This window comes from Vulpes lagopus, chromosome 15 (assembly GCF_018345385.1).
Source record: "Vulpes lagopus strain Blue_001 chromosome 15, ASM1834538v1, whole genome shotgun sequence".
NCBI classification, from domain to species: domain Eukaryota; kingdom Metazoa; phylum Chordata; class Mammalia; order Carnivora; family Canidae; genus Vulpes; species Vulpes lagopus.
The window spans coordinates 17,147,322-17,170,750 of NC_054838.1; the positions used below are offsets into that span (position 1 = coordinate 17,147,322).

General features: G+C 36.2%; 1 protein-coding gene across 3 annotated transcripts in view; it reads right to left on the bottom strand.

The window, feature by feature from the left end:
* The window catches only part of IPO7 (importin 7), an 88,978-nt gene that overhangs the window by 27,219 nt on the left and 38,330 nt on the right, over positions 1-23,429 (bottom strand). For all 3 annotated transcript variants that reach the window (XM_041729776.1, XM_041729775.1, XM_041729774.1), the window contains 5 exons: positions 11,842-11,923; positions 8,034-8,187; positions 7,109-7,267; positions 2,357-2,513; positions 766-855 (listed from right to left, as the gene is read on the bottom strand). In XM_041729776.1, coding sequence (XP_041585710.1) covers positions 766-855; positions 2,357-2,513; positions 7,109-7,267; positions 8,034-8,187; positions 11,842-11,878 — 597 coding nt within the window. In that variant the 5' untranslated portion in view covers positions 11,879-11,923. The remainder of the gene's footprint in view (positions 1-765; positions 856-2,356; positions 2,514-7,108; positions 7,268-8,033; positions 8,188-11,841; positions 11,924-23,429) is intronic.

Sequence of the window (23,429 nt, forward strand, 5' to 3'; positions counted from 1 at the left end):
ATGTGGTGCCTGGCTGGCTCAGGTGGAAAAGTATGCGACTCCTGATCTTAGGGTCATGAGTTTGAGCCCCATGTTGGGGGTAGAGATTACTTAAATAAATAAAACTTAAAAGAAATTTTTATTTTTTTTATTAAATTTTTTCCTTCTTTTCAAAGATTTATTTATTTATTCATGATAGACACAGAGAGAGAGAGAGAGAGAGAGAGGCAGAGACACAGGAGGAGGGAGAAGCAGGCTCCATGCCGGAAGCCCGACATGGGACTCCCGACGTGGGACTCGATCCTGGGACTCTAGGATCGCGCCCTGGGCCAAAGGCAGGCGCCAAACCGCTGAGCCACCCAGGGATCCCCTAAAAGAAAATTTTAAATAATATATGTTCATTATACTGTGTGGCTCAGTCAGTTGAGCAACTGCCTTCGCTCAATTCATGATCTCAGGACCAGCTTCTGGCTCTCTGCTCAGTGGGGAGTCTGCTTCTCCCACTCCCTCCTGCTCATGTGCTCTCTCTCTCAAATAAATAAAATCTTTATAAATTACTAATTGAGAAGTTAAGAAACAGAAGCATTAAGATAAAGATAGATAAAAGTACCTAAACAATAGTATATGAAATAAGCCTTCACAATTTTTTACTTAGTATTGCATATATGTAAACAAATGTTTTATCTAGAATAATTTGCATCATAAATTACAGAAACTCATTAATCAGTTAAAATTCTCAAAAGATAATTAGATATTCTAGTAATATAAGAACACACAGAGACTTACATTAGGCACATCTCTGTTCACAACAGTCTTTAAAATTTCTATCCATTCTGTCAGGTTCTGTTGGTTTATCAGCTCCAGTGGTAGTGTATACTAAATGAAAATCAAAAATTGATACTTTAAAATCCTTACAAATGAAAATCCCATTTCCTTTAATTCTTCAGAAAACCTACAATAAGTATTTCATTCAATCCACATTTCCTATTTTTGGTACATAAGCAAATTTCTTATCTGGCTGATTTGTCAGTTATCTACAATGGAGAACTGTAGCACTGACAGTGGACTTCCTTGTCTTATTCCTGAATTATCAGGAATATGTCTTATATTTACCCTACAAGTGATATTGTAGATTTCTAGTGAATGTCTTATCAAATGAAGTAAATCTCTAGTTCAAGACTCTTTGTTTTTAAATGGGAATGGTTACTAAATTTTATCAAATGCTTTATCTGGCATCCTTAAAAATGATTACAGGTTTGGTTTTTTTTCATATAAGAGTTAAATCACAGGACCTGATCTCTTACCATTGATTCACTCTTACATTCTTTGGATAAATCCTCTCTTAATAGGCTCATAAAATCAATATTCTATTTAGGATTTCAGGATATCTATTTTTACAAGTGACTGTATTTGATATCAGGGAACGCTAGTGTCAAATATCTTATTAACCTAAAAGTTATCTTACCAATTCGAAAACAAATGAGAACAATATAGATCTTGTATATCCAAATCAGTCTTAAAAATTCTGTAAGAAGCCATTGGAATGGCATTAAAATGCCCTTTGGTTAACACTGGGAGAGAATTGTCCTTCCTGATCCAGCAAAGACATGCAAAATCCAACCAAACAACAGAGTGAGTCAGTTACAATCTTAATAGAAGTAAAGGCACAGGTAGGTTGTTTGTTTGTTTATTTATTTATTTATTATTATTTTGGGGGGTGGGCCTACAGGTCTATTTAAATGAGAAAGGGTTTGAACTGAACCAAAGGTTCCAGTAGATGAGATTAATCCTTCTGTGGCTACTGGCACAAAAAGAACTAGAATTTTAAACCTGATCAAAAACTGTTTCATATAAGTAATTACATCCCACTGAGAATATATACACAACCATTTCCTTAGTGGATATCTTTTATCCCAGAAAGATTTACAATATGTAAAAATGAAGAACCCAGTCAAATGTGCCAATCAAGCCCATAGAATTAGTATTTTTGTGCTAAACTTAGAAACAGGTTTTGTAATTATCGGGACAATCTATATATATTTAACACATCAGGTTCATGCTAGATATAAACTATAATTTCAGTAACTGGTTTTCAAACTTGTGAATCCTTAAGGTGAAAGACAAAAATTTTTTAGTAATTTTGTAAATAGTGTCGGATGGTTTAAGAGAACTGGCCAATTATAATTTAAGATTTACTGGAATTGTTTGTGTTTAGGGAAGTGTGCTTGGTTAGACCTTTAATGTACTTATAATTTTGGCAATTTATATTTGACTAGCAAATCATCCATTTAATCTAGATTTTCAAATGAAATTATTATTATGACACAGGACTCCTTTGTGATAGACTTATATTTAAAAACTACTTTATAAAAATTACCTGAACAAGAGCATAGAAGATCTTGAAAATCTGTTTCTGAATGAGGACAGACTGATCAGATTGATCAGAAAGAAGCTGGATAAAACGGTCCTTTAGAACTGGCAGGAAATGCTGCATGGCTGCTACCAATGGACTCCGTTCCTCTGGTTTCTTGTACCTTTGGGTAGGAATACAAACTAATTCTGTGAGAATTTATTTCACAATTTTATTTGTATGTGTGAGATACAAAATTAAACTGTTTGTTCACACAAATATAAGCAAATACTTCCTAAGCAACTTTAGAGTCTTAGAACAGAAAAAGAAAAAAATTATATGAAACCAAATCACAAGCAAAAGCAAATTAAGAAAAACCTCAACTAATAGTAAAATACTTGAAATTTTCTGAGCACCTTGAAGGCTCCATTAGTATCCTTACTTCCACAGTTTGAGGAAACTGAAACACAGAGGAATATCTTTCCCAGCATACTCATCTAGGTATGAATCTCAGTCTAGATCCAAGGTCTGCTCTCTTTAACCACTTCACTATACAGTCACTAATTGTAAATACTGATACAACTGAGGAGCTACAGTGACTTGGCTTTTAAATATTAGTAGTTGATGGATATAAAATCGATTATATATTACCATCCTTAAGTTATTTACATACCAAAAGCATTAAGGCAGAAGTTGCACCTATAAAGCAGAAAATATTCTACTTCTAAAAGCACTATAGACAGGAAGCTCTTTTGTAACCTATATGGCAACAAAACCTGACTTTAACAAGCTATTTATGGTCTTCATTTATACCATATAGAATGGATATTCACATATTTTGTAGCAGATATGTGTCTGACTACTGGGTGCTGGTTCACTTATATGAACCTTGTTGTCTAAAATCCAAAAAATCCAAAAAAAAAAAACAAAAAAACAAAAAACAAAAAACAAAAAATCCTGAATTCTGAAATCACATTTACTTCAAGGATGTTGGTAAAGAACTGCTGACCTAAGTAAGAAATTTCTGCTTATAGATTTCTTAGCATTTTAACAGTATTGTTTATTTTAACAGTCTATTGGCTTATTTATTTATTTTTAAAATTAAACTGTATTTCAAGGATACTTCAGCGGTTGAGTGTCTACCTTTGGCTCAGGGCATGATCCCAGTCCAAGGATCGAGTCCCATATCAGGCTCCCTGGGAGGAGCCTGCCTCTCCCTCTGCCTGTGTCTCTCATGAATAAATAAATAAAATCTTAAAAAAAAACAACAACTGTACTTCAATTAAAAAAACACTGTGTCCGGTGACTGGGTGGCTCAGTCAGTTGAGCATCTGCCTTTGGCTGGGGTCTTGGTCTCCCTGCTCAGTGGGGAGTCTGCTTCTCTACCCCCCTCCCAACCCCCGCTTATGCTCTCTCAAATAAAAAATAAAATATTTTTAAAAAATAAAAAACACGGGATCCCTGGGTGGCGCAACGGTTTAGCGCCTGCCTTTGGCCCAGGGCGCAATCCTGGAGACCTGGGATCGAATCCCACGTTGGGCTCCCGGTGCATGGAGCCTGCTTCTCCCTCTGCCTATGTCTCTGCCTCTCTCTCCCTCTCTCTCTGTGTGACTATCATAAATAAAAAACAAACAAACAAATAAACAAATAAATAAATAAAAAACACTGCTTCAACTATGCTTAAGTCAAAAAAATTTTAAACAACTGAGTTAACAGATTAGAACTATAGGAAAGATACCACAGCTTCCGTTATTAAGGAGTCAATAAGCAGAATAGCTTTGCAAAATACAGAGTAATGGTTAAAACATTATTCTAAAAAACACAATTTATCTTTTTAGATATTAATCTAAACTGCTTTTTAATTGGTTTTTCCTACCAGACTCCAGTTTTATCTACTGGTAACCTTCCTGAAGGAGGAAAATGTGTTTAAGAATGGAGTATCTGGGACAATCCTCCTGGGTCCCCTCCTTCTTCAGGAGCTTTGTACTCTGTATCATTCAATACATTTTATTATTGCTCAATAAACTGCTTTGCTGCCCACAAAAAAAAAAAAATTATCTGAACGCATTTTTAAAAGGTAAAGATAGGGATCCCTGGGTGGCGCAGCGGTTTGGCGCCTGCCTTTGGCCCAGGGTGCGATCATGAAGACCCGGGATCGAGTCCCACGTCGGGCTCCCTGCATGGAGCCTGCTTCTCCCTCTGCCTGTGTCTCTGCCTCTCTCTCTCTCTCTGTGTGACTATCATAAATAAATAAAAATTTATTTAAAAAAATAAATAAAAATAAAAGGTAAAGATAAGAGGTGCCTGGCTGGCTTAATTGGTTAAGCATCTGACTCTTGATTTCAGCTCACTCATGTTATCAGGGTCCTAATATATGGAGCCCCAAGTCTGGCTCCACATTCAGCAAGGAGTCTGAGATTGTCTCTCTCCCCCTCTGCCCCTCCTGTTCTCTCTCTCTCTCTCTCTCTCTCACACACACACACACACACACACACACTCTCTCTCTCTCTCTCAAATAAATAAAATCTTTTTTTTAAAGGGTAAAGGTAGAAAAGCTAGATTCTTTTTCCTTACTAGATGAAATCAGAACCAAAGTAAATTGCCAAGAATAAAAAACACCAAGATAAATGTTTTCACTAATAATGAGTAAGACAAACAATTACCTGACATTATTTTAAATTGTTTTAATGTGCTGAGAAATCACACCTAGCATATATTTTAGGACACCTGTACAGTTCTGAGTCAATAAAAACAATAACAATTTACAAAAGAAAATCATTTTGAGCCTCCAATCTGATTATACAAACTATAGTAATTATAGACAATGTTTCACTTTAACAATAAAGAACTATTTATGTGCTTCTCTCCATTTATCAAACCCAGATGATCATCAACATTAAGAGGGTTTGAGTACCCATTCCATTTTATACACTCTTCTTTCCTACCTCCTTCTCTACATTGAGGAGAGGACTAGAAATTAGGTGGTACTAGCTGCTTATCTAAGCTAATTGGTAAATAAAAGTAATTATAGTAGGAAACAAATTACTACCCCACAAGACCTGAAAGTTCCTGAAAGCATGAAAATGTGACACTAATAAAAGCAGACCACCACAAGGCTACAATGTGCCAATCTGGTGAGCCATGCACATAGGAAATCCTAAGTACTAGCCCATCACTTTTCTGTTAAAAAACCAAAAAAATCTTCAATGATATATTAGTGTCTAAACGGTTAAATCCAAATTCTCCATCACAGCATTCAAAACCCTCTTTACCATAGTCCCAATTTACCAGCCTAAATTTATCCCCCACCTCTAAACAGAAATTATCCATACCATTTAGTGGTCTCCTCACTACCCACTAAAGACAGTATCTCATTTCCACCTCTGTACCTTTCCTTCTTTGTTCATACTACTCCGTATGATGTGACATTCCTTCCTCTTCAAATGCTCCTTCTGTGCTCCTTCAACTGACAAGCATTTCCTGAGGATCTATGCTCCTGAAGACCACCATAACTTCCAATTTCTCCATGAATTTTCTTAGAACTGCTTCAGTCCACACAGATCCCTTGTGAATGCCTTGTGCTCCACAATCGAACACTGGCTGAAAATGAACTGTAATTCCAATATTGTAGCAGCCTCCTATGTCTCCCATTTAAAAAAATCTCTGTCACACTCTCTCCTGCTAAGATTATAGGACAGGAGAGACTTAACCTCCTCAACAACAGTAACAGCTTATTATTGTTATTCTCTCTCATTTCAGTCACTCACTTACCAGAACTACAACAACTGGCACTCTGACAGAGGTTGGAGCAACAGCTGGAACATTCCTTAGCAGGAAGATGGGTAGCTGGTGGGAACACAAGAAAACACCAGTACCAATGCTGTAAATGGTATATTTCTCTCCTGCTCAGAAGAAAAGCAGCAGTTCATCAGCTACTTTGAGTTGGGACCCAAAAAGGGTATCGGAGGCTAACTACAAGCCCCAGAATTAGAGGGCTCACAATGGCATCTGTGCAGCTGTCAGGACTGGAAACAAAGCCACCATCATGGTGTGTTCCTCATGCCTTCCTAATAATTTTCAGATATCAAAACTTTCAAGTGCCTACAAATTTCATTACTTTCACTACACACTTGAGATAATCCCTTCAACATATGGCTTACCACTTTCAGTGCTATACCTCAACTTCCAAGGTTAGATTTTTTTTTTCTCATCCCTAACCCAGATCTAAAATGATCCCTTGGCCTAAAATCTTTCTTACTGATACTAATTACTTATATGAACTATAATTTGCTCAAATATGCAAACACTGAAACAGGTGACTGTGAATACCTCAAAACACTGATTAAAAATGATCATATGAAATTCCAACATACCCTTCTTAAAGAATTACAAGTAGGTTCTTGAAACTTATCAAGACCCCAAACTAAGATAAAAAATTCACAGAAAGTCAGAAGTTAAATAAAGAGCTCTAAGGCTCAAAGTACTCTGATACTCTTCACATTTTAAAGAAGCTTATGTTTAGGCCTTTATCAGCAAAATTTAAGAAGACCATAGTCAGGAATTGGATAATAGGGAAACATAATAATAAGAAAGGGCACAAGGAGTTTCTTAGTTGAATCAACAGAAGCGACTGTAGAAAATAAGAATGCTATTTCAAAAAGAAAATACTTAATTAAAATCAACATATAATTCACTTATTTCCATATGCCAAATGTTAAAACACCTTAAAATTTCCAAACTTTTCCTACTTCTCCAATCTCTGTAGGAATTGACACTTACTCATAATTTTTCACAAGCTGATAAAGGCAAAGAAGAATTCCTAGCCAACAAGCACTGTTATCAGACTGAAGATAAAAGCCAATTTTGTCCACAATGGCAGTCCAGCGGCTTGGATAATCATGTTTGATGATATGGTGAATGCATGTAGTAAGCTGTACCCTGAAAGTCAAAAATAAACAATAAGGAGGAAGAAATGCTACCTAGATAAAGTTCTACTCATACAAGAAAATGGCTGCTTACACAAAAAGTCACTGAGAAAAAACTACCTGTTCCTACTGATTTAAAAGAAAACCGACAAATGTTACAAGTGATTTTATTTTTTCTTATCTTTCATCCCTATCATCAACTGATGAGTTTCATTTAGAGTATAGCTATTTTCATTAAAAATACTGCAAATTCAGGGATGTGTAGGTGGCTCAGTCAGTTGAACATCCAACTCAATTTTGGGTCATGCTGTGATCTTGGGGTGGTGATACTGAGTCCTGCATCAGGGCTCATGTTCAGCAGGCTCACATTGAGCGTAGATAGGAGTCTGCTTGTCCCTCTTCTTCCCCCTCTGCCTCTCCGCTCTCTTATCTAAAAATAAATACAATCTCCTCAAAAGAAATCCTGCAAAATCATATAAAAATAAGAGCTTTTAAATAGCAAGACCATATAATATAAAGTATTATGACAGCATTCTACAGTTTTCTTTATCCCATTTCACCTGATCACACTATGTTTCACAAATTTTACATAATTTTAAAAGTTTCTGATTTTTATAAATGTGAAAACTGCAGTAAAAAAACAAAAAGGAATTTGTAAACAGTATTTGTTAAATTTACTGACAGGTTTAAGTGTTCTGAAAAGACCCACTTCACTGTTCCCTCACAAACTACAAATTATGTATCTGCTACAATGGATAAGTTTTAAAATATACATATACCTGATGAGCTCAGGAGAGTGGATAATAGCTTCTACTATATTTTCTCGAATACAATGTCGATCTTCTTCTGGAATTGTGTAAGGGGATATATCCCCTGGTGCTGTTTCCCGATCAGGCCAATACTGTGTTATCATATTTTTCAAATAGATAACACCTAAAATGTAGTCAAAATACAAGAGTATTTACTGTGAAAGCACTGTGAATAGCCCCTTTTTAAGTGTTCACACTATCATTTATTTCTTTCAGACCAATCGTTAGTGAAGATACCCTTTTTAAAAATAAAATACTGCATTCTATTTAAGTTGATAATTAAAATACAAGTTTAATTCCTAAGTAATCAATCACCCCTGAAGTTATTATTAAACATAGAGCCTAAGAAACTCTACAAATGCACTATACAAACAAAACTATTAAGACTTTTTACATCACATTTATACTTTTATCCTCCTTTCTATAGGAAAGCTATTTGGCTTAATTTTAAATTTTCTAAGTGATATCTCTAAAGACAAAATCACATACACACACCAATACTGTTTCCACAATTAATAACACTACTATAGACCGAATATTTGTGGCCCCTTCAAATTTGTATTTAAATCCTAAACCCCAGTTTGATGGTATTAGGGGTGAGGCCTTTCTTAGTGATTAATGTCTTTATAGTAGTGACCCTAGAGAGGTTCCTCCCCTTCCAACATGTTGGGTTCTAAGAGCCAGAAAGTGGGTCCTCATCAGACACCAAATCTGCTTGGCATCTTGATTCTGGACTTAGCCTCCAGAACTGTTGAGGAATACACTTCTATCATTCAGTCTATAGTAATTGTTACAGGAGCCCAAAATGACTAAGACATACAAGGCTGTTATTTTTAATCAGAGAAAAATTACAGCATAAAAATTTTTAGTCTATAAATTTAAGCATTTCATTAATATACCACCTCAAATTCATGTTACTTTATGGGAGAATGTGCTGTGTTCAAAAAGTACATATTACTATTTTCCGTTAGCTATCACACTGCTATCTTGAACTCTACTAGTTAATACAATATGAACTAGATTTTTTTTTTGAGCTAAATTGTTAACCATGCTTTTTATCCAGTCCTCTCCCTGCAAATGAGAGAGAGAACCCTCAATCACGAATGTACATAATGTACAGGAAACAGAAATCATTCAAAATTAATCAATCAGTAAACTCTACATCAGCTCTTCTCTGATTAGTAATTAACTCTTACCTGGAGTATTACACCTATCTGAGTAAGAATAACTGATATACCTATGATTTTTATATTCTACTTTGCTCTATCTTGGGAATTAAAATAATACTCCACATACAGTATTTCAAAAAGATTGGTTACACATTAAATTACCTTTCAACAAGTTTTAAGACAAACTACACTTATAGTAAAGAACACTGACTCAGTATATGTAACATATTTTAGATTAGTAATATTTCCAGAGTTTTGATTCTTTAGCTACAAAACATAACAAAGATTAAAATTAAGACTTGATATAGCCCCAGGTCTTCTATAGAGCCCCTGAGTACTTCTTTCATAATACAAAAAAGAATGGGGCATATATGTTTATTTGTATAATTATGATTTCATATTTTAAGTTGTTTGGTTTACGAAACACATAAACAAGTGAGAATTGCACTGTAAGAATACCAAGATTCAGTCTATTTCATCCAGGATGCTTGGACTCTGCTACAAAGACAGAATGAATGTGTATCTCTCAGGCCTAGCAGATGAAATCACCATTTACACTAGAATATCATTCAATATCATTATTACAAGAATGCAATTTTTAAAGTAATGATTATATTTAAATTTTTTTGACTAATTCCACAATTTGGCTGCTTCTGGTTGCACACATACTAACTATACAACTTTCTGGTACAATTTAATTTTGCCAATGTACATAATCAAATCTCAAAATGTTACGGTCCCTCCTAAATGGTCCACTTTCAACATCTTAGTAAAAATTTGAGATTTAAAGGCAAGATTCTTTTTTTTAAAGTAGTTTCAGAGGCAGAATTTAGTGACTCATCAGTTGCATATAACACCCAGTGTGCATTACATCAAGTGCCCTCCTTAATGCCCATCACCCAATTATCCCTTCCCCCCACCCACCTCCAACAACCCCGTTTGTTTCTAGAGTTGACCATCTCTTATGGTTTGCCTCCCTCTCAATTTTCATCGAATTTTTCCTTCCTTTCCCCAATGTTCATCTGTTTTATTTTTCAAATTCCACATACGAGTGAAATCGTATGGTATTTGTCTCTCTAAGGCAAAGATGCTTACCTACAAAATAACCAAATGGGTAAAATGCCAACTTCTTTAGTAAAAGAGAAATGACAGTTAAAATAATCAAAGCAAAGTTTTTCTATTTAATTAGAAATTAAAAAAAAAAAAAGATTTACTGCTCACCAGGGTCCAGTGAAATTATTTTACAGGCCCCCAAAATGTTCCATTATTGTGCTGCTACTTATATACCAATATTTAAAAAATAAATAAATTTAGATGCATTATTTATTTACTGGGTACATTTGGTGTGTCAGGCAATATTTTAGGTACTGTGAATACAACTGTTAATAAATCTAAGATTAAATGCTAACAACTGAGAAATGGTTCACTGCATATGGCACATTATGGTAAATTAGTCACTGAAATAAATTTTAAGACTAATATTATGTAAAGAAAAGGGAAGTGCTTATTATACCTTAAGTGAAGCAAAAAAAAATTTTAACAACATTGATGTAGGGAAAAAGAACACCAAAAAATAATACTAGAACATAACTGGTTTTTCTAGAATAGAGAAATTATTAGTACTTTGTATTTCCTACGACAAAATTAATACACCAGCAAATAAAGAACAGGATACTAAAGATGTGAATTCCATTATTTTGCAGACCAATGGATAATATGAGAAGTAGCACATCACATTTTCACAGATTTGGTACTGAGAGAATTGCTCAATATCTTGTTGACACTGGAACTAAGAAATAGTCATCTTCCCTTATGCACAGTTTCACTTTCTGTGGTTTCAGTTATCCTTCATCACCCATAATCAAGAAGCAGATGATCTTTTCTGACATATTATCAGAAGGTCAACAGTAGCCTAGCACCATGTCAAAATGCCTACATCATTTACCTTCCCTTATTTCATTACACAGGCATTTGATCTTTTCACATCATCACAAGGGTGAGAACAGTAAAATAAGATATTTTAAGAGACCACATTCACATACCTCTTATTATAGTATATTGTTATAATTGTTATAATTTATTATTAGTTGTGGCTAATCTCTTGCCTAATAACAAATTAAATTTTACCAAAAGTATGTATGTGTAGGCAAGAATGTAGTATATATAGCATTGGTACCATGCAGTTTCAGGCATCCACTGAGGGTTTTAAAATGTAATCAGTCATGGATTGGGGTGGGGGGACTACTTTAGTACTTTTTAAATGATTAAAATAGTAAATGCAAAAGCTGTAAAGAGCAACTGCATAAACAAAGAGGTTTGTTATCTTAGAATCATCCACTGGGTAGGGAAACAGAGAATACACAGAATCTTTTAATAAACCCTATCAATTTCTCTTTTCAGCTTCTCTTTTAATTCAACGAAATAACACATTCCTTTAACTCTGCCACCAATACCAAGGCACTAGCTGTTTGTAGTAAACACATGAGGGAAAACTGATTTTCAGGGAAGAAAATCACTGAAGGGCCAACCCAACACACCTCTGCTATTCAATTATGAACCTTTTAAAGAACTGATTTACATAAAACCAAGAAAATAATTCAGCAACTTGCCTGCCTGTCTCACAGGTAAATCCAGTTGTTCCGACATAGTAATCTGAAGCAGTGTTGAAACAAAATTCAGAGACTTGTGTGCCTACAAAACAAAAAATAATAAAAATAATAAAAAAGTTTTAAATTTCTGCAAATATTCTCAGTACTCTATTCCACTGTTTGACTGACACAAAAGGCTACCCACCTGCAAGTTGGTCCCAGCTTTACTTCCCCCATCACTCACCAACAATGAATAAAAAAAAAAATTAATAACCTAACTCCTAAAATATTTTAGATGTTTACATTTGCCTGCATACTGCTCCACTTCCCACTTATCCTAACTAGCATTCTTAACTTACACTGAACAGCAACAGCTCAAAAACAATATCCTCTGCAATACCTATTTCCCCAATTCAGTAATAATTTCTCCAAAGAGATGTTTTGAGTGACCAGACTAAATCAGTAAAAATTAATAGCCTGGGAAGTGGTTTCCAAGGTGCTAATAATGTTTTATTTTTGAATATGGCTATTTTACCTCAGTGTGTTCAGTTTGTGAAAATTAATCAACTGTACCCTTACAATGACTATTCTGTATGTATGCTATATTTAAACAGAAAATTTAAAAATCAAAAAAAATTTTTTTAAGATTTTATTTATTTGACACAGAGTGAGAGTGAACAAGCACAAGGAGGAGGAACGGGAGAGAAAGAAGAAGGTTCCCCACAGAGGAGGGAGCCCAACATGGGGCTCAATCCCAGGATCTTGAGATCATGACCTGAGCAGAAGGCAGATGCTTAACCAACTGAGCCACTCAGGCGTTCTAAAATCAAAGTTTTGAATATACAATAAAAGTAGGATACAAACTATATGATAATAATAAATACATTTATATGAAATTCCAATACAACATATACAGATAATAATGAAATATACCCAGAATGTTAATATAGTTATCTCTCGTGTGGTGGGATTATAAAGGAGCTATTCTTTACATGTTTTCTATTTTGCAGTTTATACTACAGACCCTGGTAATGTTCATTAACAGTATAAAAAAGTTACTTAATGATTCCTAAATTGTCATATTTGCTTCTGGTTTTTAGAAAAAGAACTGAACATTCAAGCTATATCCCTTCTTAAATGTTTTCAGAGTAGCATTCCTTCTCCCCAAATATAACTACCACCTATGTCATCTCTTCATTTCAGCCCAAGTTTTAGCATGTTTTCTTAACATATACACATGAACAACTGTAACTTTTATTTTAGTTTCTTCTTTATAGACTCCTCCCCCCAATATTCCACAAAAACATTCTTAGAAACAGAAAAATTTCCCTCTGGATATAAAAAATTTATTCTACATTAGAACCTGGAATTCTGTCACTCCAAAAATTGTTTCTTCAGACGTTCCTGGTGTATGACACCACGCCAGGAGCTAAGTATACAAGGGTTGAAACAAAACAATAAGGCTCTGTGACCCCATTGAAACTTAAGAGTTTAATGTGAAGGATAGTAAAAACAAGTAATTATAATAAAGTACAGTAGAAGGGGTAGAGACACTATTAAAGAATCAAAAGGAGAATCTTCTAACCTCAGAAAAAACGCTTAAATTTAAGACATGAATGGGAGTAGTTAAATGGATGAAGGGCAGTTATCTGCCCTTTCCAGTACTCCAACCACCATTAACCACTATAACTTCCTTGAAACATCCTTCCACCTAAGCAATTCATAGACCACTTTTCCTGGTCTTTTCCTTCTCAAATTACTTTGGTTTCTTATGCTATTTAAACTATAACTGCTCAAGTCATGGGCCATCTTTTACACTCCCCAGCTGATTTCATCCAACCACGGTCTTTAAATACTATCTACTTGTCAAATACATGATTTCCAGTCCAGGTCACTCTTAAGAGATCTATTTAATATCCCTACCTGCACAGGCCTCTCAAATTTATACTGTTCAAAGCATCTTCTCCCCTAAAAGCTGTGTTTCTACTTTCTTGTACTACTTCTCCCCATCTTTTTCATCACTATCCTCAGTCACTTAGGTCAAATACCTGAATGACCTCTTTAATACTTCCCTCTTTTTTACCCCAATTAAATGCATCAGGACCCGTCAATTCTTTATACAAAATACTCATATAATATACCCACTTTCTCCATTCCCACTAATATCAACCTAGTCCAAATGACTATCATCTTTCTTAACTATTCCCCACTCTCCTGCTCATTCTCCATTTGTCAGCAAAGGTCTTTAAAATTGTAAACTAATCCCCTTAAAAAAAATTTTTTTTTTTAAAAATAGCTTTCTACTCGACTTCCCAAAGCCTATTTAATATTTAAGGGCCTGCATTATCTTGCCCCTGTCTATTTCTTCAGTCTCATTTAGAGAAACTTTCTTACTTCCCACTTTAGCAGCCTTCTTTAGGTTCTTTTAACAAACATAATTACTACATTTCTGAGTCTTGTACATTCTTTTTTTTTTTTTTTTTAATTTTTTATTTATTTATGATAGTCACAGAGAGAGAGAGAGAGAGAGGCAGAGACACAGGCGGAGGGAGAAGCAGGCTCCACGCACCGGGAGCCCGATGTGGGACTCGATCCCGGGTCTCCAGGATCGCGCCCTGGGCCAAAGGCAGGCGCCAAACCGCTGCGCCATCCAGGGATCCCAGTCTTGTACATTCTATGGCTTTCTACCTATAACACTCTTCTCTCCAGTGTTCCAGCAGGGTTAACTGGTTCACAGCTTCATTCTTTGAGTCTCCTCCTAAACATTTAGAGAAGGCTTTGATTGATCATTCAAGCTAAAGTAGGGCTCCCTATTATTAGTCTCATAATCTCGGGGGTTTTTTCCCTCCATACCATTTATTACATATTTGTAATTATTATATATATAGACTGGTTTATGTCTGCCTCTGCTGTTAATTAGATTTTAAGCTTCACTGATAGGAACTATACTATTTGTAAACCCAGGTCCTCATGACTCTTGGCATTTAAGGTATTTAACAAATTTATTATATGAAGAACTAAAATGAAACAACTATAAAAATGCCTTGGAAGCAGCTGTGATCACCTAGGGGCAGTGCAGTATAAAAAAGTGTTTATATTAAAGAGATAAATGGGCCCACAAAGGACACTACTATCCACACTACTAGTAGGGAACTTTTTAGGTTACTTATAGTATATATCTTATCTCCTGCATCAAATTATGAATTCCTGGAATGGACAGCTAGAATCAGACAGTCTGATTACAAATACAGGTGATGCTACTTCCAACATTTTTAACTCTTGAGCAAGTTGATTCAGTAAATCTAAGACTTAATTACAAAATTAGTGTAACAAAAGATGCTTCACAAGATGATTATAAGGAATAAGTAAAATATGTGAAAGTATTATAGTAAATGTCAAGATGTAACAAATTTCTGTTGTTTTTATCTCCATTGACAATAGAATCTCATCTACCTCAGAGTATATTCTAAAGTCAGTAGGGCATAAACTGAAAATTGCCAAATGGTCCTCTAGTTCTTTAAATCACCTATAGGGCAGCCCCGGTAGCGCAGCGGTTTAGCACCGCCTGCAGCCCAGGGTGTGATCCTGGAGACCCTGGATCGAGTCCCACGTCAGGCTCTCTGTATTATGCCTGCTTCTCTCTCTGCCTCTCTCTCTCTCTGTCTCTATGAATAAATAAATAAAATCTTTAAAAAATAAATAAATGAATGAGTAAATAAATAAATCGCCTATAAAATACAATATATGGGGTTTTGTAAATAAGTTCTCTTGAGGTCCCAATACCACATTTTTTCCTTGTGAGTTGAAAATGACTGCTTTCTATGATTGGAACCCCAAATAAAGTTGTTGGATTATGTTCAGGGGTCATGTTAAAATAACAAAAACCACCACAACTACCACTGTTTTTGTTGGCTCCCCACATATACATCCACCTGTGAGTTAAAAGTGAGCCATGTGCCACTAACTATATCTTCCTACAAGCACAATAGGTACTCCACAAATGTTACACTAACAAAAGAATTTTATCAACTTCTAACTTAAGGTTTAAATATAAAAAATAAAATCCCAGGGGAACCTTTTGAACCAGTTGGTTAAACATCTGCCTTTGGTTCAGGTCATGATTTCCAGATCCTGGGAGTGAGCCCTGCTCAGTGAGAGTCTACTTCTCTCTCGTCTCTCATCTCTCTCTCTCAAATAAAATCTTTAAGAAATAAAATAAAACCCCAAGGTAAATATTTTTATCATCTTGGTGGAAAAAAAGCTAATCATGACACCAAAAGACTGAAAGCCATAAAAATAGTTTTCATATCAAGTAAATAAAAAAGTAAGATTTTTATATGTTCCACTCTCTCATCAGTATAAACAGTGTTTAAAAAAGCGGAGGGGGTGGGGAGATATCTGCAACATCTGAGGAAGAGTTAAAATCACTCCAAAACAAAAATTAGCAAATATATGCAGGCAATTTACAAAAAAATCTGTACAAGTGGACACTCCTACCTGAAAACAATGTATGCAAAGCATCAAAGTGCTAGTGAGAATGTGAAAAAAAAAATGGAACTCATACACAATGCTGGTAGATTGTGCATAAAATGGTACAATCATACTGGAAAACTGGCAGTTTCACACATGCACCTACTTTACAACCTAGCAATTTTAGTTTTATATACCCAAGAAAATGGGATCCCTGGGTGGCGTAGCGGTTTGGCACCTGCCTTTGGCCCAGGGCGCGATCCTGGAGACCCGGGATCGAATCCCACATCAGGCTCCCAGTGCATGGAGCCTGCTTCTCCCTCTGCCTGTGTCTCTGCCTCTCTCTCTCTCTCTCTCTCTCTCTCTCTCTCTCTCTGTGACTATCATAAATAAATAAAAATTTAAAATAAATAAATAAATAAATATATACCCAAGAAAATAAGTGCTTATGTCCACAATACCTGTGCACTGATAAGTGAATGTATAAACAAACTATGGTACAATTCATACAATGAAAAACTACACAGTAGGGCAGCCCGGGTGGCTCAGCGGTTTAGCACCGGCTTTGGCCCAGATTGTGGTCCTGAAGACCCGGGATCGAGTCCCACGTCGGGCTCCCTGCATGGAGCCTGTTTCTCCCTCTGCCTGTGTCTCTGCGCCTCTCTCTCTCTCTCTCTCATAAATAAATAAATCTTTAAAAAAAAAAAAAAAAAAAAGAAAAACTACACAGTAACTTTAAAAAAAAAAGCCTAACTATGCAATCAAGCAATAATATGGACCTCAAAAAAACATGTTAAGAAGCTAAACTACTTAGGTACATACCACGTGATTTTATTTATATGAAGTTCAAAGATAGGCAAGTCTAATTTATAGCTAACAGAAGTCAGAATAATGGTAACCTGAAGGAGGAAAGGTATCAACTGGGAAAGTCTCAAGGGAAAGTTCTAAGCCAACAGAGATGTTATATAAATTTGGATCTGAATAGTGGTACCTAGGTAAAAATGGAATGGGCTATACATATTTGAGCTTAATGTTACATGTGAATTATGCCTCAATTTTAAAAAATTAACTAGACTTTTATCTGAACATTTACAGCAGCATTATTAATAATAGCCCAAAAGTAGAAACAACCCACAAGTACACCAACTGATGAAGGGATAAGCAAAATAAGGCATATCCATACATGTGATAAAATATTATTTCGTAGTGAAAAGAATGAAGCACTGATATATACTACAACATATGTGAACCTTTTCAAAGGTTAAAAATACATTTTGTGAAAAGGCACCAGTACCTTAGGAAGGGGGGTTTGCAGGGGGTAGAGAGGGGGACCACTAACAGTTTGGAGTTTCTTTTTGGGGTGATGAAAATGTTCTAAAGTTTGTGGATGGGACGCCTGGATGGCTGAGCAGTTAAGCATCTGCCTCCGGGTCAGGGCGTGATCCTGGAGTCCTGGGATGGAGTCCCACATCGGGCTCCCTGCATGGAGCCTGCTTCTCCGCCTCTCTTTGTATGTGTCTTTCGTGCATAAATAAATAAAATCTTAAAAAAGAAAGTTTGTGGTGATGGTTGCATAACTGAATATACTAAAAGCCACTGAACTGGGGGGGCACCGGGGTGGCTCAGTCTTTTAAGCATCCCACTTAGGCTCAGGTAATGATCTCAGGGTCCTAGGATGGAGAAAAGCATCAGGCTCCCTGTTCAGGGTGGAGTCTGCTTCTACCTCTCTGTCTGCCCCTGCCCCCCTGCCCCCAGCCCCTATCTCATACACTCATTTTCTAATAAATAAATAAAATCTTAACAACACAGTGGAAACTTTAAGTAGTTGACTTCAATAAAGTTATAATAAAAAAATCAACAAAACTGAACTATTAAAATAAGTACTTATTTTATTACTCTTTTAAGTCACTTTGCCTTCAAAAACACACAAGTACAAGTCTAAAAGGTACAACAGGAAATGTGTTACTTTCAGACAGCTGAGCTAGACCAAAGGGTAAGAAAGACGTTTCTGGCAGAAGAAGTAACAAGCAAATTCAACCTGGATGGATATCTACCTACCTGCCCCATACAAATTTCCATCCAGCTGAAATCTCTAATGCCTTATAGTCTCCCAAAGAAAGTTAACAAATAGACATAAAGTAATACTATCAGACATGAAATTCTCAAGAAAATCTGAGTAATTATGGTATTCTCAACAAGTAAACATTGATACAGGCCTCAAGATGCTACAATAAATGTTTTAGAGTACGAGTTAGGGTATAAATGTAAACTGTTGGCATTAGTTAATAGAGGCCATTCTTTGGGACGCCTGGGTGGCTCAGTGGTTGAGCACCTGCCTTCAGCCCAGGGCCTGATCCTGGAGTCCCAGGATTGAGTTCCACATAGAGCTCCCTGCATGGAATCTGCTTCTCCCTCTGCCTATGTCTCTGCCTCTCTCTCTCTGGGTCTCTCATGAATAAATAAATAAAATCTTTAAAAAAAAAAAGGGGGGGGGGCTATTAAAAAATAAGGCCCTTCTTCAAGCTCCTGGTTTCCAGCAATCAGAGAACCAGGAAAACTGAAGCAACAAATGGGTCATTTATACATCATTAGGTAGAACTAAAACTGCCAATACTCAAGTTTAAAAGGTAACACAAAGCTACCTTTCTATACAACTTCTTACCTTCTCATTATTTGTCATTAACCCAGATAATTTGACATTCACCTTTAATTCATTTCATCAAAATTCCTCAACAGCCACAACTCCATCTCCTTTTCCTTTACCTCCATTCTATCTATTGGTACTTCCAATGTGTCAGACACTACAGAGATGAAAGATCACTATAAGATAGGTTGGGGTATTAATAATTCTACCTGGACTAACCTGGTAAAATTTTGCATTAAAAGGATTTAAACCAAAAAAAAAATAAAAAATAAAAAAAAATAAATAAAAGGATTTAAACCCATAGAGATGGGGAGACAAGATTTTTAAAAGGAAAAGTTTAAGGTTAAAGAGATTTATATTAAGGGATGCCTGGGTGGCTCAGTGGTTAAGCGTCTGCCTTTGGCTCAGGACTGGATCCTGGGGTCCACGGATTGAGTCCCACATCAGGCTCCCTGCATGGAGCCTGCTTCTCCCTCTGCCTGTGTCTCTGCCTCTCTCTCTCGCTGTCTCTCATGAATAAATAAAATTTTTAAAAAAGAGATTTATATTAAGAGAATGAAAAACAACAATGAAAGACAAAAATGAATAGGTAAGGGATGCCTGGGTAGCTCTGCCGTTGAGAGTATGCCTCCAGCTCAGGGTGATTCTAGTCCCAGGATCAAGTCCCACATTGGGATCCCTATGGGGAGCCTGCTTCTCCCTCTGTATCTCTCATGAATAAATAAATAAAATCTTAAAAAAAAAAAAGAATAGGTAAATTGTGACCAAATCGAGACCTATATTAAGTGTGAACTTTTTTTTTTTTGAAATGTTTACACAATCAGATAAAGATAGGGTCTTGGGATCCCTGGGTGGCGCAGCGGTTTAGCGCCTGCCTTTGGCCCAGGGCGCGATCCTGGAGACCCGGGATCGAATCCCACGTCGGGCTCCCGGTGCATGGAGCCTGCTTCTCCCTCTGCCTATGTCTCTGTCTCTCTCTCTCTCTGTGTGACTATCCTAAATAAATAAAAAAAATTAAAAAAAAAAAAAAAAAGATAGGGTCTTTTTTTTTTTTAAGATTTTATTTATTTATTCATGAGAGACAGAGAAGCAGAGAGAGAAGCAGGCTCCCTATAGGGAGCCCCATTCAGGACTCAATTCCATGACCCCAGAATCATGCCGAGTGGAAGGCAGATGTTCAACTACTAAGTCACCCAGGCGTCCTGGATGACACAGTCTTAAAGCAGTACCAAGGATGTAATTCTAGAATAGATGACTATAAAACATCATAAGTGGAAAGCTATTATTACTAGGTATTAATAGGCCTAAAAAACTTCTACTCCATGGGCAGCTTCCCCTATTCTCCAAAGTAAGTAAAACTTTACCAAAGAAAAAAAATACACATACTCACATAAACAAATTTCCCCAGACCCTACTAACCCTTTAACCTACAGTCTTTTCCCCATCCCCTTACTAGCATTCTAACTGTATCAGAAAATTGCTTTCTCCGAGGTTACCAATATTTTAAAAGCTTTTCCCTCCAAAGTCTTCATTCTGCTTTAATTTCTCTCATTTAGAAATGTCAACCTTTTGTTTCCTAATAGCTTTTTACTTATTACATAAGTAATTCATGTTCACTGGTAGAAAATCTATGAAATTCATTTAAGTAAAAAGGAAACTAAGTTCCTACAACGAACCTTTCTTACTTAAAATTCCTTTTCCTGGCTTCCTCCTACTTTTATGCACAATTCTCCAGTCTCCTTTTTCCTGTTTCTTAAAGTTCCAAAAAACGGGCATGGCCAACAATGAAGCCATCCAGTTCACCCCACACCTCTAGTTCATACTCCTTTCCTCACAATTTACCCAGAAAAATAAGTTTTCTACTGTTGCTTTCTCTCATAACCTTCAATTCCACATTCCCGATTGCCTGCTATACATTTTTTTAAAGATTTTATTTATTCATTTATGAGAGAAAGAGAGAGAGAGAGATAGAGAGAGAGAGAGAGACAGGCAGAGGGAGAAGCAGGCTCCATGCAGGGAGCCCAACATGGGACTCAATCCCGGGACTCCAGGATCACGCCCTGGGCTGAAGGCAGGCACTAAACCTCTGAGCCACCCAGGATCCCCCTGCTATACATTTTCTATCTGATGTTTACCACATCCTCAAACGTGACTTAAAACTTAAGTTGTTTTCTTCAGTATCAATTGCCCCTTCTAGACCTACATTTTCCAAGAGAATTACCTGATGTCAGTATCTTTTATAGTAACCCTTTAAGAGGTAATTTTTTATTTCCCTTCTTTGGAATGCAACCAAAGAGAGCTTCAATTAGCTACTGTACTTTACACTATTTTTAAGGAAAAAGACAAGCATGAGGGCACTATGACATCAAAATATATGCATGAAAACAACCAGATAATTTTAAGAGCAAAGGGATTTTTCTTTTTTTTTAAAAAAAAGATTGTATTTATTTATTCAGCAAAGGGATTTTTTTTTTTAAAAGATTGTATTTATTTATTCATGAGAGACAGAGAGAGGGAGGCAGAGACATAAGCAGAGGAAAAAGCAGGCTCTCTCTGCAGGAGCCAGGATCCTGGACCCTGGGATCAGGCCCTGAGTCAAGGCAGATGCTCAACCACTGAGCCACCCAGGCGTCCCAAGAGCAAAGGGATTTCTAACTTTTCTGCTTTACTAAAAAATTTGACAGACGGGGCGCCTCAGTGGCACAGTCCATTAAGCATCTGACTCTTGGTTTCTGCTCAGGTCATGATCTCAGGGTCGTGATATGGGGCTGCTACAGTCTGCTTAAGACTCTCTCCTCCCTGTCTCCCCCAACCTCCCACGCTCTCTCTCAAATCAATCAATCTTAAAAGAAGAATTTGACAAAGACAAATACTCTATTTACACGAAATATTAGGCAGAGAGAGGTTAAGTCATCATAGTGGTAGAATTAGGACCAAGTTGAGACTCTTCATTATGTCTTTCAGTTTTTCATTAAATAGTGGTAATACTTAAATGCTTTTCAAAAAAATAAGTAAATGAAAATTTAAAAATGCTTTTCAACCAAGGAGTTTAAAAAAAACTTAATTACAAATTACCTTAACCAAATTAACCAAAAGAAAACCCACTTTAAATCAAACTCATCATTAATGTGCCACTGATAGAAGCAAATAATAAATTAAATACTATGTGCATCTATATCTAAAAGAGAAACTTACTTATGAATATTAATGCCAGTGATATCTTTCTTTCAGATCTTTAACATGCTGTCACTGAATAATTTCCTGTGTAACAGCCAAAGTATACAGGGACTTTCCCTCTCCTAAATTCAAAACAGCATCTACTTAGAGATATTCCTAATTAAGGAATGTTACTGGGCAGCCCGGGTGGCTCAGCGGTTTAGGGCTGCCTTCAACCCGGAGCATGATTCTGGAGACCCGGGATGGGGTCCCGTGTCGGGCTCCCTGCATGCAGCCTGCTTCTCCCTCTGCCTGTATCTCTGCCTCTCTCTCTCTGTGTCTCTTGTGGATAAATAAATAAAATCTTAAAAAAAAAAAAAAAAGGAATGTTACCTGTTCAGACTACAGACTATTCTGTCTTCCAAAAATATACATTATATTCCCATAAATATTTTGCTGAATTTCTAGACATGCCAAATTGTACTACAAACATGCCATCATTTCGAACTTTTCCAGACCTAATATTTTCATTACTTGAACATTTCATAAGTCCTTTAATAAAACAAAATCAAACTCACCACTTATGAATAAAATATATCACTTATAGTAGTAACTGTAATCATTTGTGAAAATCCTAGAAGTGACTCGGGTGGTCTATGAATTTAAAGGGTAAACACAAAGAAGTATCAAGAAACTTATCAAAGCCATGTTCACTTACTTTTTCACATAAAGTATGTGAGAAAGCACATTTCTATCTACATAAACATGTTATAGCACATTAAGTTTAGGAACTGAAAGTTTAAAAGGCTCCTAGGTAAGCCTTTTAATTCTACTTAAGGCATTTTTCTTGCTGCAAGTATAAGAGAGAAAGAATACTCATGCTAAGATCATATCTGCCTTAAGCAAAGTCAGATTTAATAGTTTTCTTATCCAAAACTTACACATAGCTCTATTATAAGTCTCAACCACATGCATTGTGAGGGCCGTGTTGACTATGAAACTCCAGAAAGGCAGGAATCACGAATTTCTTTATCAACCACTTAGCTCACGGCCTATCAAAAGACATTTGCTATTAAATGAACCAGAGGAGCCTGAGTCTGGGTAGTGCAGTCAGTGAAGTGCCTGACTCGGTTTCAGCTGAGGTTATCTCAGGGTCATTAAGATCAAACCCGTGTAGGGCTCTGCACTGAGCTCGGTTGGCTTAAGATTCTCTCTCCCTCTCCCTCTGCCCCTCCCCTGCTCTCTCTCTCAAATTTAAAAAAAAAAAAAAAAAGAACCAGATTGGGAACTGTTATTCGGAATAAACATTAAAAAAAAATTTTTCCTGACATTACACTTA